The 20,958-nt window shown below is 47.3% G+C and overlaps 7 protein-coding genes across 7 annotated transcripts; 3 read left to right on the top strand and 4 right to left on the bottom strand.

Moving 5' to 3' along the window:
- Positions 1 to 1,158: 1,158 nt before the first annotated feature.
- On the bottom strand, positions 1,159 to 2,894 carry TRUGW13939_03738 (uncharacterized protein; the record flags this gene model as incomplete). Its single annotated transcript, XM_035486918.1, has 4 exons — positions 1,159 to 1,738; positions 1,802 to 2,171; positions 2,240 to 2,746; positions 2,813 to 2,894. 4 exons carry the CDS (start codon positions 2,892 to 2,894, stop codon positions 1,159 to 1,161), a joined length of 1,539 nt encoding a protein of 512 aa, XP_035342811.1.
- An 898-nt stretch (positions 2,895 to 3,792) lies between these two features.
- TRUGW13939_03737 (uncharacterized protein) lies at positions 3,793 to 4,680 on the bottom strand (the record flags this gene model as incomplete). Its single annotated transcript, XM_035486917.1, has 2 exons — positions 3,793 to 4,075; positions 4,157 to 4,680. The coding sequence occupies 2 exons, from the start codon at positions 4,678 to 4,680 to the stop codon at positions 3,793 to 3,795; spliced, it is 807 nt and encodes a 268-aa protein (XP_035342810.1).
- Positions 4,681 to 8,467: 3,787 nt separating this feature from the next.
- Positions 8,468 to 9,517, top strand: TRUGW13939_03736 (uncharacterized protein; the record flags this gene model as incomplete). Its single annotated transcript, XM_035486916.1, has 1 exon — positions 8,468 to 9,517. One exon carries the CDS (start codon positions 8,468 to 8,470, stop codon positions 9,515 to 9,517), a length of 1,050 nt encoding a protein of 349 aa, XP_035342809.1.
- A 1,707-nt stretch (positions 9,518 to 11,224) lies between these two features.
- TRUGW13939_03735 (uncharacterized protein) lies at positions 11,225 to 13,306 on the top strand (the record flags this gene model as incomplete). Its single annotated transcript, XM_035486915.1, has 1 exon — positions 11,225 to 13,306. One exon carries the CDS (start codon positions 11,225 to 11,227, stop codon positions 13,304 to 13,306), a length of 2,082 nt encoding a protein of 693 aa, XP_035342808.1.
- Positions 13,307 to 13,844: 538 nt separating this feature from the next.
- TRUGW13939_03734 (uncharacterized protein) lies at positions 13,845 to 14,164 on the bottom strand (the record flags this gene model as incomplete). Its single annotated transcript, XM_035486914.1, has 2 exons — positions 13,845 to 13,856; positions 13,922 to 14,164. 2 exons carry the CDS (start codon positions 14,162 to 14,164, stop codon positions 13,845 to 13,847), a joined length of 255 nt encoding a protein of 84 aa, XP_035342807.1.
- A 253-nt stretch (positions 14,165 to 14,417) lies between these two features.
- On the top strand, positions 14,418 to 18,674 carry TRUGW13939_03733 (uncharacterized protein; the record flags this gene model as incomplete). Its single annotated transcript, XM_035486913.1, has 4 exons — positions 14,418 to 14,565; positions 14,663 to 14,705; positions 14,758 to 15,992; positions 16,207 to 18,674. 4 exons carry the CDS (start codon positions 14,418 to 14,420, stop codon positions 18,672 to 18,674), a joined length of 3,894 nt encoding a protein of 1,297 aa, XP_035342806.1.
- A 160-nt stretch (positions 18,675 to 18,834) lies between these two features.
- Positions 18,835 to 20,462, bottom strand: TRUGW13939_03732 (uncharacterized protein; the record flags this gene model as incomplete). The annotated part of the gene is made up of 2 exons (XM_035486912.1): positions 18,835 to 20,218; positions 20,293 to 20,462. 2 exons carry the CDS (start codon positions 20,460 to 20,462, stop codon positions 18,835 to 18,837), a joined length of 1,554 nt encoding a protein of 517 aa, XP_035342805.1.
- Between the last annotated feature and the right edge of the window lie 496 nt (positions 20,463 to 20,958).

Raw genomic sequence — 20,958 nt, 5'->3', positions numbered from 1 at the left:
AATTTTCTGAACGGCTTCATTATTTATACACAATTGATGTATTTATCTTCTTTGATGATATTGAAAACGTTGATCGTTATAAAGTTATGTTTCTCTACTAAACTCTAGTTGACGTCACCTCGGCGTACGCGTACGTACGCTTTATTTCATTCTTGAAAAAAACCACACGATGCAATTACCGATATGGCTCGCGTATGTAGAATCGAGAGACCGTAGCTTAATAGGACACCCTGTCTCTTAGTTAGGTGAGAATGTCTTCATCCTGGGGAGAAAGCGAACAGAAGCCGAGGAATCATCAGATATTATATAGCCTAGCATCTTCCCGAGAGCATGTCCTTCTAAAATTGAGTCTCGTCATTTGACCCCCACTTGTATCCCCAGGGGCCCCCCGTGGGGAAAAGCTGCAAGAGCCTCGTTTATGCCTGCGCGGGGAGGATTTAATGAAGAAATGTGATTTCCCTATACTTAGCTAACATCCTTGACATTCCTGACATGGAAATATAAATTCCTATTGGCGTTTAGGATGAATAGCTATAATAGATCCCTGCTTTAAAAGATTAGCGAGGGATATTTTAAATGTGATAAGGTCATCATCCAATTCCGCTTTAGGAGAGGGCTGCAGTAGCTACGCCATTGATCTGAATCACATTCACGTGTAGAATAGTATCGATAAATATACCTCGCAGAGATCAGTGGCCGAGGTAAATATGGAAAATTTGTTGCCATGGTGTTTCTCTGTACTCTGAGCCCTGAGCCGAGTTTCCGAAGATAATTGCATCAACACCTTCGGCATTTTTTTAATATGGGATAAAAATAACAATTATAGAACTGCGCTTCAATTTCCGAAAGGATTAAAGAAAACCATGACGTGGAATGCCCCAAGAACGAGAAGTTTCCTAATACGGCAGTTGGCGTGTTGTGTCAGGTGACTAGAAAACCCTTGTTGAGCATGTTTATTTAGAACATTTGAATGAGACAGGGCATAAATTTTCAATATTGTCATATCATCACATAAAATATTCAATGTTAAATGCACATAGGCGCATCAAAAAAAAAAAAAAAAAAAGATGAGTACGCAGTTTACATTGATAGTGTTGGCATTATTTGATAGGATACCATGCCCCAGAATCCTACCCATAATTCAACAAATGTATGCGTCTACCCCGACATTTCTATAGCATCTCCCGCATCTTCTACCTGCTTTGTATCAAACTTTTGGTGATGCGCCTGTGCTTGAGTTTCACGGATAACGCTCATCTCATCGAGATCCTTGCGCGTACTCAGTTTGACCACTTGTCTAAGACTGGTCTGGCTAGCGAAAAGGAAATCGATTTGCTCGAGCGACCTGCCGGCGGTTTCCGGGTACCAGAACCACACCACGACAATGGTAGCCCAGTTTAGTATGCAAAACACAATGTAGAGCTTCCAGCCGATGTTTTGGATTCCGACTGGGGTGATTTCGACTACCAGGAAGGTGATGAGCCATTGCCAGACAACGGAAAGGGCAGAGCCAGTCTGTCGGGTTCGAATGGGAAGGATCTCGCTGGGGTATGCCCACATGTTGGACATCCAGCCCCAGGTGAAAAATGCCTGGAACATGTACAGCACAACTACTGTGCCAATACCGTTATTCTTTCCACCGGCCTTGATGGTCAGACCAGCAATCAACATGCAAGCGCCCATACCAAGACTGCCAATTATAAAAAGCTTGCGCCGTCCGATCTTGTCGATAACAAACCTGAAAACATTAAAATATCAGTTGGGTCGATCTTCAAGGACAAAAATTGGGGAAACAATTTACCATGGAACGAACGAGGCCACGAGGAACCACAGTTGAAGTCCACCAGAAAGCAACAGAGCCTGATGAGAATTCAGCCCAACGCTATGCACCATCACGTAAGGTGCATAGTAGGTAATGATGTTGGTACCCGTAAACTCTTGAAGAGCTTGGACCGAACATGCAATGGCAACTCGTTGCCACCCCATAACGCCACCGTCTTTGAAGCAGTCCTTCCAACTACCTGTTTCTTCCTGTTCTAGGGCAATGGCATCTTTGATTTCGGTGAATTCGTTATGGATTTCCTCATCTTCTGGATTGCCGTCTCTCAACAGGCAGACGACGTCAAGCGCTTCTTGTTCTCTACCGTGACTAGCAAGCCACCGAGGACTCTCTGTGTCTCATCAGCCAAGATTTCAATGGAGCAAAGTGAGAGAAATAAAAAATAAACGTGATACTTACCAGGGAGGCAGAAGCACATGATGATCAAAACGATCGCAAAGACGATTTGAAAGGCAATCGGAAACCTCCATTGAAAGCCGTTTGTATAGAGACTGCATCCGTAGTCGATCCAATACGCGATAACAATACCGACGATCAGCGACGATAGCTCCATAGCAATAGTTCGCCCACGCAAGTGCGCCGGAGTGGTTTCACACTGCCACACAGGTACTGCTGATGTGATACCGCCCATGCCAAAGCCAGTGACGATTCTGCCTACAATCATCTGTGCGCGACCATAGGATGTGCACTGGATAACGGTCCCTATTATGAGGAAAAAGGAGCCCCAGGCGATCAACCGGCGTCTCCCCATGCCCTCTCCCCATACTGCAGATGCCAGAGCTCCCACAAGACAACCAAGTTCGTACACGGCAACGATGAATCCGAGAAGGGTTGCGCCAGGGTTTCCCATTACTTCGAGAAACAGGGTATCGGTTGTCAATCCGGAGAAAACTCCATTATCGTAGCCTGTTGGACGCCTCGCTCAATTAGCATAAGGAATCATGAAAAAATATGTGGTTGGAATTTACGGACCAAACAGCAAGAATCCATTGGAACAAGCCGCCGTGATGGCCATCACCAGGGGCATACCCCGGAGACCAAAGTAGGGAGCCATTTGATGTACAAAACAGGTCCAACGCTGTAGAAATTTCTCTCTCGGTGACTGGCCCCCGCAAGAGGATGGTTCCAGCTATTTAATTATAACGCACGCCTCGCGGAATGTTTCTTTTTCTGGGGAACTAGACTATTCATAGGCTTTTAGTCTCTATTTCCGCATCTATGCCCATAACATCGAAAATTGTAGCGATCGGTGGGACTCCGAGTTGGCGAGTCGGGGAGCATGGGGGTACACCAGGATTGTGGGGGGGCCTTGGGGAACTGGGGTTGACTGCTAACTGTCGCTCCAAAGCCTGGTTTTTTCTTTTCTTTTCTTTCTCACTGATTTGTATACAGAAGAATTAGAAATTTGTGCAGCTTTGACTTCATGTTTCTATATTTCAATCTGCCAAGCCCTTGGGAGGATAAATACAAGCTTTACCAAGACAATTGTCGATCGTGGAGTATACATCTCGGTCGAACGCCGAGTTGTGCGGAATTCTCCCCGGGCACGAGTTCTCCGGGCAGGATATCTTCCGAGGACCCGTATTAATATACTATCAATTGGAATATTAATCTGTTGGGTGGAAAATATACTTTGTGTTAAGTTTTTAAGTCGCGTAAAAAAGAGATAATTTTGCCGACGTTGCATAATTGATGGCTGGAGCTTTTTATTATGTCCTGATAGAATGATATCATTCCATAGTTTCAAGAACAGTGAAGCAAACATTCAAGGTCAAATAAAAAGTCAAATCGTTTTCTAAATTTCCTTGTTTGACAAGTGAGTGTAACATTGAAATGGTATCTGTGAATTATTCAGAAAGCTGTGCAAGTGGACATACACACAAGCCTCTTATCTCGTTCGCAACAATCAAGTTCGACAAATTTGCGTAGAATGCCAATAACAAGCATGATGATTAGGCAACGGAATACCAAGTAGATATTCTTTCGTTTAGCCATGGGACAGTCTTGTGACTACTCATCAATGCAGCGCAAAATCCTATGATGAAGCTCAACAACGCAACGATCAAGAACATAGCAGGACGAATACTGGACCGCCGATTTAGACTGCCATTCTCTGGAGCCAGCGGCCCGACCATCTTCTGAATCGGAGCGATTTTCTCTTCGTTGGCAATGACTTGCCCTATTTGCATACCCGGGAGGCCGTCCATGCTCCAGGCATTCTTATGTGCCCAGTACCTGAGCAAGATTGAATTGGATTAGTTGAAAAGTGGTTCATATAAGAAGAGAGAAAAGAGTAATAGTAGATGAGGGAAAAACCTTTCAAAGCTCTCCTTTTCGTTTCCAGCCCTATACTTTGCTTCTTTCCGCTCATGATGATCATGCAGCGTGCTGCGGAATTCTTTGAAGTCGAAGAAGGGGACCGAGAATCCACAAGACGTGCCGACCTGGTGAATATCTACCACGATGATTGATCTCGTACCGGGTAGCATCTGAACAGCGTGCTTGTCGGCAAAGACAGCAAAATTGCGAGTCCCTCGTTCCAGAACTCTACCTTTCCCCCACAACCTCATGATCCGTGGCGGGCCCTCAAACGCATTGAACAAGATGGTAATACGGCCATTGTCAGGCTCGTACAGATGGCTGATTGTTTCGTTCCCTGAACCGCTCAGGTCGAGGTACCAAAATGTTCTCTCATCGACGACGCCAAAGTTGGGCCCGCCCTTGGGGGAGAGATTGACATGGCCAGAGCCGGTCAACGGGGCGGTGGCGACCCAGAATACCTTTTGCGCATGGATCCATTCGATGAGCTTTGTTGGGATTGTCTCGTAAAACACGCCCATGGTGAATGCGAGACGAGTCGTGGCATGGTACGTAGTAAGTGCATGTCTCTGTCTCCGGGTACACACGAGGAAGGCGGTTATGACTCAGACGGACCGGGGTCTTGCCGAAAGCGGGCGCTCGACATTCATTCTTTGTTACTCGCTTGGTCACTGCGAATATGCCAACACTGTACGCCCTCATCGACTGCAGTTGATTTACGTCGACTGCTATCACGAAGATCAAATGACATGCAATTATCCGTACAGGTTCAACGGCTTCTGAGACAGAGTGATTATTGATGGACACGACTCGCACCGCCTTTCCGGCACCATCAGGGACAGCACCAATAGCATCCAGTCTACATTCTTCTGGGGAACTCGCGAACAACACTTGCAAAGAAACAGTTGTTTCAAAAAACACAAGCAATAGGTGAGCGCGATAAGGGAGTGGCAGACAAGATCAGCTTATCGATAAGGACTGACAAGCTACGTAGGGGACTACAAGTATGACTGCAGCCAGTTGAAACATCGCTTTAGATAGTCAGGATGGCAAAACAGTGTCTACACCATATAGCGCCAGGATCTATATGTCGTTCCTCGTATCTGATACATGCGCAGCGTTGTGATTGTCGCCGATTGCGTGTTGTTGTATGAGTCACAAGACGATCTCGCTTAGAAGCGCGACTCGCAACCCGCCGTTTCCCGTTTCCCGTTTCCCGTGAAGCGGTGAGCATCAGGTCTACTTCAGATGACGAACACTGAATCTATCACAAGGTGACTCACCCACGCGCCTGATGATGTTTCATAAACGCGGTGGCAAGGAGAATTGATAGGATGTATACTTGAATTACTAGAATGGGTAAGCATTCTGTTGGTGCTAACTATACTTCTATGCATATACCGCGGTCATCTGATCTGAGCCCGTCTGAGTATAGAACATACCCAAAATACCCCGAACAAAATATTACTACATACTACCATGTGTAACGACCGTAACATGGCCTTGCTGATGGCTGGCGCAAAGTTGATACGCAGTTCTGTCATGACGGTAACGAGACGGTGTTTCAATACGCCCCGAAGACGTGGCACCGCCACCCACAGTGGCGTCAACCCACAATTTTGAGGCGCAGTGCGTGCGATGCATAAAACTCAGAGGTTTTCCTAGTTTTATTGCTGCGTTGGCATAGTCGGCGTGAAAAATCTGTTTAGCAATGCAACACGATGGCTGCTGAGTGCGGTTTCCCCGAGGTTGTCGACATCCCCAGATGAATAACCATGCGCAGGGGTAAGAAGAATGCATGTAACTAATAATAGTGCACGCATAGAAAACACCAGTACTATTCAACCGAATGTTACTGCGTTACTGCAGCCCGCGTATTATTCTCGTGTCTCGTGACACTGGCACCCGGCCAGTTTACAACTTCTCCAAGTCCAAGCACCTGCTCGCCATACATGGCTAGACCCCAGAGCAAACAAGGCCGTTAAGAGGTGTGTTCGAGCATAGGGCATGGGGACCGAGAGCACAAGCGCCCTCTGTGCTTTCCAATGACGTGCAGAGACGGGCTTTCTTCGCGCTGGTGGCGTCACTGGCGTGCGATGGTCGAAATCTTGGGCAGCCGGGCGCTCCGGGCACAGCCCAATGGCAGATCGAGGCGGGGATATCAGCTCGAGTGTGTCCATGCGACTACTTTTTAGTCCCGCGAATCCGATCCGATCCTCGCCCATCCAGAGAGCGTGGTGGTTCAATTAGCATCGTCGCGGCCCCTCTCTTCCCTTCAGCCCGTCGTGGGCTTCCGTGCTCGCCTCGACCAGTTTTTCACTACCGTTCGGTGGGCACGTTCCTGCGCGACAAGACGAGAGAGACCCCGATCCGGATCCAGGTGCTTGGTGATGTTTCAAAACGACAGTTGATGCAGCGCGCCTCGACCGTTTGTTGGGCCGGGAACAATACGATTCATGCCCGGATTCTGTGATCTATCCCTTCCCCCCCCCCCTTCTCAATCGGGAATATGCATTGATGTGCCTTGTATTTTATTACTCTCAAATATGCGACTCGGTAGTCCTGGCTATAGCAGTAGATGTTATCCGACTCAAGTTTGCGGTAAACAAACCGGCGGCAACGTTCCATGGTTCCGCGGGCCCGTAGCGCTGCTCCGGACGCAATCCGCGCCCGTGTTTTTCTTACTTTGTTGTGTTATACTTCTCCGGTGCAAGCAGTATCCATGGAACCATAACCACACTACTAGTTAGCGAGATTCTATAATTTTTTGTAGTTGCGGATTGTTGATCTACCGCCGAGACGAAATTTTTTTTTTACCTGCCCTCATTCTCCTGAGTCCTATCCTTACTATAGGAGTTCGCCGATGGCCTAGGTAACGGGGAAGCTCGCTGTCATTGGCACAGCCCGGCCTGCTCAGCTCTCGACGACTTTCCACGCCTGTAGATCAGTCCTCTGGTGCTTAAACTCTCCGAGATATGTCCAGTTATATTGTATACAGTACGTATTTCTACCTCGTGACTTGTTCCGGGACGGCATTATGCATCTAGCATTTTTCTGGAAGAAGACTCAAAATGTCATTGATTCACCAGGCGGCCCCATGACATAATGAAGCATTATTAGTTTGATCTCTGACCTTACTTTCTTACAATAACAATTATGAAATTAATTAGCATTTGGGGGGGGGGGGGGGGGGGGGGGGGGGGGGGCGGGTTACTGTTTGTATTTGTATGGTTCGTAATTTTCCCAACACTCCCCTCCCCACCTAGACAAATAAGTAATAATAATAGCGATGATGCATTTACTATTTTACGACATCTCAAATTCAAGTGTTCGTCTACGTAAGAAATAGATGAAGAGAGAACCATGGGTGACGAGTTTGAGAGTTGCTAATTATAAACATTTTCTTCAGACCTGAAAAATGTGACATCAGGCCGCATGGTGTGTGTTTCAACCGGTGAGTCGAGCAATGGGCGAGTCCCGATGCCCGGATAAGCGCCCATCTAAATACAGTCGTAATAGAGGCTGACGCCAGTCGTCTAGTGCTGAGAAAGTGTAAGAATAGCAACCGAAATAGAGAGAGAAAGAACACAGAAAGGAAAAAGAAATAAATAATAAAAAATGCGTATAGTGTTCAACTCAGGCGAGAATCGCAACTAGTAGTAGATGTAGACTGTAGTAGTACTGTATGTATCAACAGAAATACGAGTACTGCGTACGGTACGGCTGAATACAGTACGTACAGTGCCACCGCTAGGTAGAGCAGCATCGATGCAACTGCAGGCGATCGCGACCTCCACCGCTGCAGCTAAATATGCACCGTGCAAAATGCGGACTAATGCGATCCTCTCACAGACCTGCAGACGAAAGACAAGGCAAAATACTAAATAAAAATGCTAGCGGAAAAAAAAAAGCAGGACGTATAACTAATCGGCCCTCCCAGCCCTTCTTCCCTCTTGCCTCTTCTGGTCATTCGCTCTTCCCACTACATTTCGTCCTTTTTACGTCGTTCACGTCCTTTCTTTTATATCAAACTTTTTTGTTTTCATTTTTTCATAATTATTATTAGTCTCGCACCTTCGCCCAACATTGTCAGAACCAGAAACAAACAAAACAAGAACAAACCACCAAAACTCACCAAGAACCTCTCATCATCCGGCTAATCTCGACCCGACTCTGGTGGGCGAATGCTGCGCTTCTAACCTTCTTTTCTTTTCATGAGGCTTTCTTTTCCTCTCTTATAATAAAATCCACTTATATCTCGGAGACCAGCTTCGATTCGATTCACCCAACGCTTCTTCAACAATAATAATGCCTACTGCCCTGCTGCCAGCCTCCGCGGCAGCCTTTGCACCCCGCGGCAAACCCAATGTCGTCCTCTCCAAGGTCGAGTCCTGGCTCACCATGACCCTCAAGAGAGTCAACCGCGTGAAGCGACCGCTCAACAACGTCATCCAACACACCCGCTGCCTGACTGAGACCCTGTCGTCGCCAAATGCCATCTGGACCTTGTGCTCGCTCATGTTCCCCAAGGCCGCCGAGTCGGATCTTCACAAGGACGATAATCCTATGGTTGATGACATGTTCAACTACCAGATGATCCACATGGAGGCCTACGTGGTGCATGTCGACATGGTTTCGCGGAACGAGGTTGCCTTCAAACTGACGCCCGAGACGATCGAGTCGTTGGTCGACTTCCACAAGGATATTTTCTCGCCAGACACCGCCGCTGCCACCTGGGACTGGCCCGACAAGGACGTCCAGCTCAAGAAACTGCAGGAGGAGTTTGTGCAGTCCGTCAACAAGTTCATCTTTCGCACCAACGTCCAGGCACTGGAAGGGTTGGAAGAGGATGGCGCCGGCGAGCTGCTGAGCGGCCGCAGTGAGGAATCCAAGGCTGCCATCATGGGACTCTTTGTTCCTTTGCTTCCCCCTCCGCCTCGCGTTGTCGATGTTGTCCGTCCTGCGCCACTGCTGCCCAGCTCCACGATTGCCGAAGACTGGTGGGTGCCCTCTATTGAACACCAGCAGGTGATGCCGGTCGATGCTTGGAAGGTGGTTCCATCTAGCCCAAGCCCGGTGTCTACCTGTGATTCAACGCCCAACATGTGGACTCCCATGACCATGCACGAGACTCAGTTGCCGTCGCCAGCCCCTTCGTTCAGCATGCCGTATACAACAGCGCCTTACGATACGACACAGTACTACAGCACACCGAACACTATGGCTGCCGCTCTAGCTGCTTCCTTCCCGCTGCCGAGCATGCTCGTTCAGCCATGCAGCACAGCAGCCTCCATGGGATATGGCTTCAATGATCGCTACCAAGACTTTGCAGCCTTGTCCTATGGCACTACCATGTAGATGTGCCCGGTTGTACGTGAAAAACGAAACCATCTTGTACTATAGCGGTGCTGCGCGCGAGAACGTTCCTCGAAGACATCACCTCCCAACTCTATGAAAACAACAGAATCTCGCCAATGACACCAACCAGGATATTGCATGCAGGCATCAGCATCTGAAGGCATAATGACAGCGTTCCAGCGTTGAACCGATTCCGGGATATCGTGATACTCCCTCTTATTTTGTACCGCGTTTCTGAATTTTTAGCCTTGCTTTTATTGTTTGATTTGCCTTTGTTTTTGAATTTCAGCAAGCGTTGTTTTTTTTTTGTTATTGCATAAGAACCGGCGGGACGGCTATCTGGACTTTCATTCCCGGACTCCTTGGAGGAGATCCGAAGAGAACATTTCACGTCAAAGAATTTTTTGGCCTCGCGGCTGGACACGACTGCATATATTTCTATTTCATTTCTGCTGTCGCATCTTGGAGGCGTTAGTGGGAATCGAACAAACTGGAACCCCCCATCGTGGCTTGGACCACGATACGGATCCAGGGCCCTTTGACAACCACTTCGCTGTGCATTTCATTCCATTACTGAGTATTGGACTGGCAACCCCCATTAGGGTTGATGAAAGTGGATAAGATGCGACAGCGCATTTTTGTTAGCATCTGGTTATGCAAACAGACTTGCTTTTTTCGAGATTACGACTTTGCTGCGAGGGGGACGAGATGGAAGAGGAATTACTGAGATTTTTTTTCGGTCTGTGACTGAGATCTCATTAATTATTATTTACCAGTTTTTCCTCTCTCGTCTATATTCCTCTTCCATCTTCCCAACACACTCGCAGCAAGCCCTTGTTTTCTCGAACATAATAGGCTCATCCCCTATTCTCCAGGCTGGAATTTTTTATATATATACGATTAACATTATTCCTGGAGACGCTCGAGCTTTGGCAATTCAAATCCACTGGATTGGACAGAATTGACCAAGTCGAGAAAAAGATGCTGGACAAACACTCACTTACACTCACTCACTTTTTGTGACCCAAAGGTCTGATTCATTTCGTGACCTTTTCTCTCTCAGGCTAGTTCTTGTAGTAGAGATTTCTTCGTTTGTGCTCTACTTTTTTTTCATCTTTTATTTTTTCTTTTCTCACAATTTGTGTTTTTGCAAATGCTGTATCTACTTGATTCAGTTGATAATTTAAATAGTCAATGCAAATAAAAAAAAGTGCGAAGCCTCTACAAATTACTTGCATTTCATGTTGACAGTAAATATTCTAATTTACCACTGAATGTATAACTACTGCATAAAAACTAATAGCATAGTATGCTTGTATGCTTACTCATGAGAAAATAAATCTAAGCCATGTCGGGGTGTCTTTGACCGGCGGGCCGGGCTCCACGGCGATGACGTCGCGCCGCCCTGCACTTGATTTCAACACCCTAGACACGACTTTCTTGTCAAATGGATTATAGATGTATTGAAATTCATCGAATATTTGTTCTGGCATACTCCACTGCATTTCCCCAGAATTGTAGCGTTGGGTCACATACTCGGCCATCTGTTGATCTTCGCCAATGTGAGTATACAGACCAAACTCTACTGCCTAGTTACTTGCTCTTGTAAACCTTGACCTCTCTTTCTGGCTGATAAGTCCAAGAGCTGATACATTTTATACTCACTTTAGAGGGAAAAACAAGAGAAACAAATACTTGCACCCCAGAATGACAGAACTCCACGAAGCCCTGTCATGCCTCGGACCAGTATCCTGGGAGGACGTCCCCGTCTCGTCCACCGAGCAACTACGTGAATACGCACAGGACATATTCAGCAAATCCAAACTGATCATCGAGACCGTCCCGGAGCAAATATCCTCTGACGATAACGACGACAACAGCAACGGCAATAATGCAGATGAACCAATGTCGCTGCCTGGCGCAGGACTATCGGCATCCCAGTACGAGTCCCTGAGGAAAGAATGGGGCAAACCACTCAAAATGAACAACGCAAAGGAGAACCCCCTCAATATTCCCATGTACAAACTGTCGGGCAAGGATGGCAAGGGCGCCTGGTTTGCGCGTCGCAGTGTACACAGGGGCCTACCGTTTGCGCGGTGGAAGGCAAAGATGCAGATCGAAATAGAGGAGACATTGAAAGGGCGAGAGGAAGAAAAAAGACAAGGACGAACGCCCGAGAACAGTGTGCGAGGCATTGGCGCTGATGCAAAGTTGGAGAATGTCGGGATCGGAAACGACGGTGGCTCGCAGAATCTGGGCTCTATTGATGTTTACAAGCTTTCTGCTCAGTTTCCAGGTCCGACGACAGCTCGTGACTTTGTCACTATGATTATGACGACGGATTCAATGCCGGGAGAAGAAGGAGAAGAAATAGAAAAAGATGACAATTCATTTTTGGTTGTTTCCAAGCCATGCATTCATCCCGAAGTACCACCGCAAAATGATTACATCCGAGGTCAATACGAATCAGTCGAGATAATACGAGAACTGCCGGTGAAACCGAGCCAAAAAGAAAACGAAGCAAACGGCGCCACAACGGGTTTAGAATCCCCAGCCAGCGGCTCCTCACGGTCTACTGGATCTGGCAGCTCGACAAACAACCCTAATCCGGTCGAATGGATCATGGTAACGAGGAGTGACCCTGGCGGAAGCGTCCCCAGATGGATGGTTGAGCGCGGAACTCCCAAGAGCATAACTGGAGATACAGTCAAGTTCCTAAATTGGGCTTCACAGCCAGATGTTTCCGATAAACAAGACACTGCTGATATCGGAGAAATGACCAAGGATGCCGAAACCCAACAACCAATCGATAGCGAGCGAGCCAATGGACGCCTGTCAGGCATCGAGGGGAAATCCGAGGCAGACCAACAGCGCGATGCTATTGGAACAGGTAACGAGGGCGCAAAACAGCTGAACCAAGCCGTCACTGACTCTAGAGGCACTGGTCTTGTTAACAACCAGGCGTCCAACGGACTGTGGAATAGCGTCACCAGTATGCTCAATAACGGATTCGAGACTTATGCGCCCCAGGCCGTTTTCAACTATATGCCTACTCACGACGATGGCAACAACACTGTGCCGATACAGGGTGAAGAAGACGACGACGATGCTTCCTCAGCCGCTAGTGATGACAGCTTCACGAGTGCTGAATCTAAAATTGCTGCTTCTATATTAGACCAGCCTGTGAAGGAACAGTCTGGATCGACTAATGGGTTATCGCTTACTGCAAATGAAGAAATTGCCGAGATTACAGCCAAAAAAGACCCACAAGCGAAACCATCTTCAAAGGAGAAGGAACTGGCCAAGTTACAAACTCGAAAGAGAGAAGTTGAGACGCAGTTAACAACCATACAATCCGAAATCGAAACCCTGGGCGGTACATCGGTCAAGGATACCGGAACAAGCGACAACGAGAGTGGCCGTACAAGCACAAGCACGAGCAGTGCAACAGTAGCAGCACTAGAAAAAACCAGCGTAAACCCGCAAAAGGTTGTACGAGATCAGAAGCGAATCGCTAATTTGTCTCGAACCGAGGCAAAACTGAACTCGCAGCTCCGCAAGATCGAAGCGCAACAACTCAAACTCGTGAAAAAAATCGAGGCTGATCAAATAAAGACTACCGAGCGAGAGGAAAAGTCTCGTTCAAAGTCTGAAGCAGAAAGTCTCCGGAAAGAAGTGCAATCGCTCAAAGAAGAGGTGCGAGAGCTGCGAGGGGAGCGGGAAAAGTGGCTGGATATTATTGGCAGACTGCAAAAGGAGAATGTCAAGTTAGCTGAGAAAAATGGCTAGACTAACAAGGGCGAGTAGATGTGAGTCTCGGGATATAGGCTTTTAAAGAAGATAGAGAGGGCATTCAGCAGCTTCTGTCATTTCGGCATGTTATTTTGTATTCATGAGCATGTATTGGTATTATGACCTGTGACCATTCGGCGCTTGACCTTGATTCACATTTTTCTGCCTATCCCTGGGGATCTAGTGTATATATCCCATAGTACATACAAATCCCTCAATCCGAGTTTGCGCCGTTGCTCGCGACCTTTGTAGTGTGTAGGTACCTGACGGCACGTTTAACTACCCTCCCCTCATGCTTTGCTTCTAAATTTCTTCTTATCCAAATGCTAGGAAATACCTCTGTTCAGATCGTGAAAATACAAGCTTGAAAGAAGCAAGTAGCTCATCCACGGGACAGCGAGCGCAATTGTTCCATCGGCCTTGTAGCCGTATTTCGAATGTTATTCGAGAGTAGTATGGTAGTCGTAAACTTAGGGATGGCGTGATGAAATGGGTAGGTATCTATCAAATAGTATGATATGATCGATCTCGGTCGTTATTCTTGTGCCTATAATCGCGTAGTTGTTAGAATCAATTTCGGCTGTCTGTTAAGTTAGGATTTAAGGACCATACCTCCGGTGGATTCCCTGCCCCTCTCACCATTTTCTCAAGCATCATCGCACGGACTTTCTCTTTGGACTCGCCCATACCGATGGCCATGTAGCTGAGAAGTGGTGGGTGGCCAACGTACGAGGAGTAGCTGTCGCGAACGATGTTGGAGGTCCACTCATACTTGGTGGTGTCGGCGTGCCCAGTACCAAGGTAACGGGCCTGAAGGGCCTCAAGGTTTTGAAGTGTACGAAGCTTGTCGGCCATTTTCAAGATGGGTATGGATCAGGTCTGGCTGTGTGAAACTTGGTTGTCGTTGGAAGAAAAGAGAGGAAGAAGATCTCCGATCCGAAATAGGAAAGTAAAATCACGTGCGCCGGGGCGGCCCGTCCAATGAGAGGCGAAGCGCATTTTTCTACTTAGTCCTCAACACCAGCTAACTTATATCGATGTCGCCTTCAGAGCTGTAGTGCTCCTTCAGGTCAAAACCTAGCATTACGAAACTGGATGTAGATTTCGGATGGAACGAGACGACACCTCTCTTCCCACTCGCGTTGCTGCTCTGGTCCACGCCCATTTTAATGCTTTGCCGGCTCACTACAAGCCTCGCACTCGCGACGATGGCTCTACAGAATGGATTCCCATGAGTGGGATTGTGGCTGTAAGGGGTGTGTATTGTTCTGACACACGAATGTGAACTTCTTATTTATACGTGTCTTACCTCTTCGTCGATGAAGTTTCCGAATGTAGCTAATCAAGTACAAGGACAGGGCACTCCATCAGAGACACTGACTTGCATTGCTGTTGCGTATGTGAAGAGGACCATTGATCCTGTGGACAAGCGAGTTAACATCACACAGGACTGGGGCGAGATGTCTTGCGTCCTCGCAGATTACTCACTGCCAAGGACTAGTCCTTCACGACTGTCATGCTGAGGTTTTAGCCATCCGTGCTTTCAACTACTGGGTCATGAACGAATGTCTGTCCGTTATTCAACAAGAAAAGCTTTCTCCAGCTCCAAGTCAAACAGAAGTAGCACGAGTTTTCATCAGACGCCGAACAGATGATCTCTCTCATGCTTCTGGCCCCCCCTTTGAGATATGTCCCGACATTAAAATATACATGTACTGCACTTGTGCCCCCTGTGGAGATGCAAGCATGGAGCTCTGCATGGCCGAGCAAGACGACCCCACGCCTTGGGTTATCCCACCAAGAAATGAAGGCGAAGAGCAGGAGATTCTTCTAGATGGGAGAGCAAATTTCTCTATCCTCGGTGTGGTGCGACGTAAACCCGCTAGAGCAGATGCTGAGGCAACTCGGAGCAAGTCCTGTTCAGACAAGCTTGCTCTACGACAGGTCACCTCGCTTCTTTCATACCCTGCAAGTATTCTAGTTGCGCCAACGAGTAGCGCATACATCAGCGCATTGGTTCTTCCAGAAGAGGAGATTTCTCGATCTGCTTGTGATAGGGCGTTTGGTCCTGGCCCGACGGGTCGGATGAAAAACCTGGTCGGTACTAATTGGCCAACGGACGGAAAAGGGGATGATTCATTTGGATATCGCTTTCGACCATTCCAGGTGTTCGCTGTCCCAATGGAAAGTATCAAACCCAAGTGGCCGTTTGGAAAATATAGAACGGATGAAATAAACCCAGTCCTGGGCCAGAAGAGAAAGCCTGGTAACGTCTCCGCTGTATGGATTGCAGCTACATCGCTTCATAAGCCATACCAAGCTTCCGGCGCTTTGCAGACCAATTATCTACCGCGGTTCAGCCCGGTTTCGACTGCAATTGCTGAATGTATTGTTGGCGGCGTAAAACAGGGCAGTAAAATCTCTTCGATCACTCCTCGGGGTGCATCTGTGCTTTCGAGAGCAAAAATGTGGACTTTTGTTTACGACATTCTTGCTCAGTCTGATATAGAGCACACGGGATGGAAGGATATTCTTGAACCATCAACCTATGGTGATTTCAAGAGACACCCTACCTATTTCGAGGATTTTATTTTCCCTTGGGCGAAAGCGAGGCTCTCAGCTTTGGAAGATGCGAAACACGTTCTCCGCCCGTGGATTCCTAATAGGGGAGACGAAGATTGGTGTAGGCCAAAACTCCTTGCGCCCACCAAAGAAAAGTCGAAAAATAAAGAATAGTATTCTTATCATATATGTTTCGTCTTTTAAAAGTTTTGGTTGAGAAAACATTGATACTTGGAAGTAGAAAATGATTGGCCGACGGTAATCTAGGTGATCTTGCCATTTTCGGCATAGCGCAAGGCAAGCTTTGGAAACTATTCCGCAGTCCGCAAAAAAAGTATCGAACGGACACACCCTCGACACTACTCCCCCAACGAGTATCGCCTTTTGCTCAGAGATATTCATGTTCGGCCGATTACCCAGATATGCAGCCAACCGTCTACGACCCAACATAGCCTCTCGACCGAGCGAACGGCTCCTACGCTTGTCGTGTCGTCGTTGTGACTTCTCAACCTCTACAGAACCCGACAACAACACCACGACCAATGAGAAGACAATCGAAGACAAGCCCTCTGGCAGAGGCCGTAAATCTTTTCTTACAGCCCTGGAGCGACACCAGACACGGCACCAAATCGATGTACATGCGCTAGGAAAACCTGGGAACATTATCGTCCTCGGACGCGGCAAAAAGAAGTTGCGGAAACTTGGCAAGAAACCGAAGTCAACGAAGTCAACGAAAAAAGAGGAAGAAAAGGAAGAAGAGGTGGTTGATGAAACGAATAATTCTCCCGATGATGTCACTGCGGACGCGAAAATAGATGGGATTGACGAAACAAACTTCATTACTCTCCTAGAAGAGTTGCGTTCGTCATATCCACTAGGCGAAGATCTCTCGAAGGCGGCTTGGATAAAGCTACAAACCAAAATCGAGCTTTCCTTTACAAAAGAACAAATGATTACCTACATACGTCACATAAAACAATCGACTTCCCCGGAGAACCAGGAAGACTCGGTGACTGCCAGTGAGAGGTGGATTACTGCTGAAGACCAGGTACAGCCAACGGATAAAACTTCAGGGAGCGAGTTGGATAAGGACGTGGATGAGCACCAGAAGAATTTTTATCTCAAAAAGGATAAGCTTGCTGAACTCATCATTGGAGACTACTGGCAACTTGGGTTGCAAGGTACAAGAGGTAACTTGGACATCGAGCTTCCGTCGCACGTCATATCTCTACTAGTCGAATCGGATAAATACTCGTTAGAAGAGTTGGCGTACTCACATGGTATTGAAATCGACCCATACATTTCACAAAACATCATTCGAGTTTCCGGTAATCGAGGACCTTGCGAATCTGTGCGAGACATTGTCAAAACATACGCTTCAGATATACAAACTCGAGCTATTGATGTATCGTTTGTGAATCGCCTGCGGGCGGAGAAGGGAGACCCTCTACCAGAAGACATTTTTCGTTGGTTAAAAGAAAATTATGGTGCTTCTTTGGAATACAATAGCCGGAAGTCAACTCTCTTGGCTTCGTGTTTCTCGGGCAGCGAGGCTATTTTACAGAGCACTACTCGCGACCTGGAACTTGTTAATTATTCAATGGCCGAAAAACCGGATGAGGTGGCATTTTGCTCATACGCCCCGGCTAGTGAGACTGGCTTTTTGAGTCGCGCTGCACCAAGGCGGATTGACATAATGTCATTTCTTGAACGAGAAAAGCCATGGACACGATGGACAATGCCAGTTGCACCTGAGAGTTTTTCCAAAAAATCATTACCGTCATTGTTTAGCCAACACTATGCTGGCCGTTCGTCCCAGATACTGCGGTTTTTGAGGAAAGATAACACTCAGTCAGTGGGACTTGATTTCGAGGAAAAATTGACTGCAACAATTGGTCAAAGTCTTTTTAACACGGAAAAAGGGACGGAGGGCCGCTCTTACACGGCACCCCAACTAGGAAAATTGGATGTGCCTCGATTGTTCCTCAAACGGGTTTCAAAAGCAAAGGATTTCTTACCAAACTTATCCCAATTTCCAGGAAGAGACCAAGAACCATTGTTCCGATTCCAGATGATTCCATGCCAGCCACACAAGGCAAGTCTACCAGTTATAGAAGTAGAGCTGGAGTTACCTTTATCTTCATCTGGCGACCATACACGGGAAATATCATTGTCCGATGTCACCGTTAGAAAAGTCAAGGCTATCACGAAACAGAAAATAATTGATTATCTTTTCCCCGAGACGAACCATGACATTCGCTTCACACAAACTGTCACCCGTGACTTGCTCAGCTTGCCTGAAAAAGAGTCTGCCAGACCTATACAAAAAGCCATCATATCTATTCTGGAAGCTATGGGTGGCAACATTGACCGAGTATTCCCACCATCTTGTCAGCTGCCGTTACCGGCATCTATACTACGAGGTCTTTCATCGAAAGAAAGACAAGGCCTCGATACGTCCGTTGAACATGGACAGGATTTCATCTTAGGGAATTACTGGCTTCCGTCTACAAAGTTGTTTACTGAGTCAAACACACGTTTTTACGACTTCATGGGAGAAAAATTGAGCCACAGCTATTCATCGCAGGGCCCTTGGGACTCTTTAAAAGATGAAGACCTTAATCTTGAAATGGTTCTTGCATCGAATCCTCCATCAAGTCATCCAAGGAGCCGAGGTGGAGAGAATGGGAAGATAGAGGAAAAACTGGAAAAGGAGTTTGACTCGTTTTACCGTACAGCATGTATATTGGCGTTTTCACTGAGTACTCATTCTTCCAGGGAGCAGCATTCCCAGCATCGTTAAGGGATAGCATAGCGGCGAGCATTGGTTGCTCATGTATTATATGTAGACATTTCTTCACTGTACAATATTGCAAACCTTACAAAACTGTTAATACACATAATAATTGGAAGGCTTTAACGACATTTGAAACCGCCTTATATTGATCAAGTAAATCAATTATCTATATAGAGACAACTTGGTAAAAATCTCTCACCCCTTTTCTGTATCCGTGTTCCCATTCCCATCCGAAGGAACTGGTAAGTTGGCCAGTACTGACCATGCGTTTCCTTATCCACAATTCAAAAGCGCCAATCTTGTCTCCTCGTGTCTCTTGATGTCTATCTGGTATAGTTCCGTTAATTCGAGAGCAGAAAAAGGCCATGGCATCTCCGTATCCGAGATCCCATCCGCTCTCGTAGCGCGAGTGTTCAAACTTCTTATTAGGGGCGGTTTTATTCCAATGTCCCACATGCTGTGATAATGCAGTATCTCGAAGATCCTTTCTCTGTGCCTCGGCTCTCTCGGATTTCGACACGATGTCACTCTTGGTCAAGGTCAGACCAACAGGAGGAAATATTGATCCAGTCTTGACTTGTTCTTTGAAGCCCCAGTCTCCCCCATCCATCCAGTCCATTTTGAAGGTCCAAAATGCCGACCCGCTTGTTTTCTTCTGCCATTTCTCCGTTTGAGCGTTGCCGAATGCTCGTGTCAAGGACGGACGCTCTGAAGAGTCGACTTTATTCCATGTCTTGGCGTCCATTGTACAGCTGTATTCGCCGATGTAGACAGCCGCAGCCGTTTTGCGCCCAAAAATATTACCCTCCTTTTGCGAGACTACTGCCAATGAATCCTTGACGCGGGCAATTATTTGTTGCGGAGATTGGTTGTGATCCTTCGCCGAGAAGGTATAGTACTTGTGCGAGTCGACTATCACCGGGTTTGGCAGTGTTGTGGCTGTTGCACTGAAAGCGTTCCTTTTCAAAGCATAATCCAATGTCGCGGGGAGATTCCAGCAGTCGCCAATATAGATAGGGATAGACGGATCAATTTCATTAGCCAGAGGCAAAACTTGGTCGTACCATTTCCATACTTCGGATGCGGCGCCCCAAGACGGCTCATTGCAAAGTTCAATACCAATCACATTCGACATTTTGTGACTTGATACCTCTCGTAGAAGAAAAGTTACGCATTCTGTTGCAAGCGAGAGATTATGATTTACCTTCCAAAGTTCCGCCTTGCCGCTATCTGTTCCGCTGTGAGAATCTGTATTTGCACCTCCTGGCAGTGCATGCAGATCTAGAAGCACGCCTATGCCGTGATGGTAACAATCTTCTATGATTTTTTTTACCGAGTTCCAGGCGTGGGCATACACCTCTGCCGGGTCTCCCTCAAACGGGGTCCCTGCACAAAAACGAGGCCCAAGGGTGTAGTATCCTATCGGTAGGCGAATTGAATTACACCTGGCAACGTTTCTCAGCCAGTCAATGTCTGCTTCCTTCAAAGCTGACTGCCAATGTCGCTCCCATTTTAAACGGGTGGCTTCTAATCCGTGTTGTTTCAAAGACCTAAGGATATGTCGTTACGAGCAAGTTCGAAATCAAGATCGCCACGATCTAGGTTCTGGCAATGCCAAGCATACTGTGTAACGGCTGATAATTCACTCGAGCCTGATGATCCCTTCTCGTGCATGCTCCGATGCAGCCATTTTTCAAGGACGAAAATAGATCCCAGGTTCGTACCGTGTTGATAGCGATAGCGAAAGATATCTTCTGTAGTTGGAGCAGGCGGATTCATGACCGAAGCTTCCATGGATTAACACTTAGCAGCTGGGAAGAAATGATCTAAACTGTAGGGCGATCTTGATCCAATTGCCAGCAAATGTTGCGTCGAATTCGAGTGGAGTCGTGCAGTAATCGGGCGTATGATGCCGAGATCCTGGATTCAGGCGAAGCACTCCTCGGCCATTGAACTCACAGGGCGAAAGCAACAAAGCAGAAAAAGCAAGCAATATTAACAGATTGAAAGGGTCACTCAGCAACTTGCATTTTGCATCGCCTGAGGTGCTCGCAGGTGACCCCGACGCTTCGCCTGGCCTGTGCGCGCGGCGGGCCGGTGATCTGACGTAGCGAGAGGGGCGGCGCTGATAGCAGGTTCGTCCACACTCACTCCTACAAGCTACCACGGCCCTTCATCCTTTGCGGTGCTTGGACGAAGACCGCGTTTGAGTCAGATTCGCAAGGGAGGCATCAGATACATTCCTCCCGGAACCGATTTTCCTGTACAGCATAGCGCCATTATATCCCAA

The sequence above is a fragment of the Talaromyces rugulosus genome, chromosome II, assembly GCF_013368755.1.
Source record: "Talaromyces rugulosus chromosome II, complete sequence".
NCBI lineage: Eukaryota > Fungi > Ascomycota > Eurotiomycetes > Eurotiales > Trichocomaceae > Talaromyces > Talaromyces rugulosus.
This window is presented reverse-complemented; position numbering and strand designations above follow the sequence as displayed.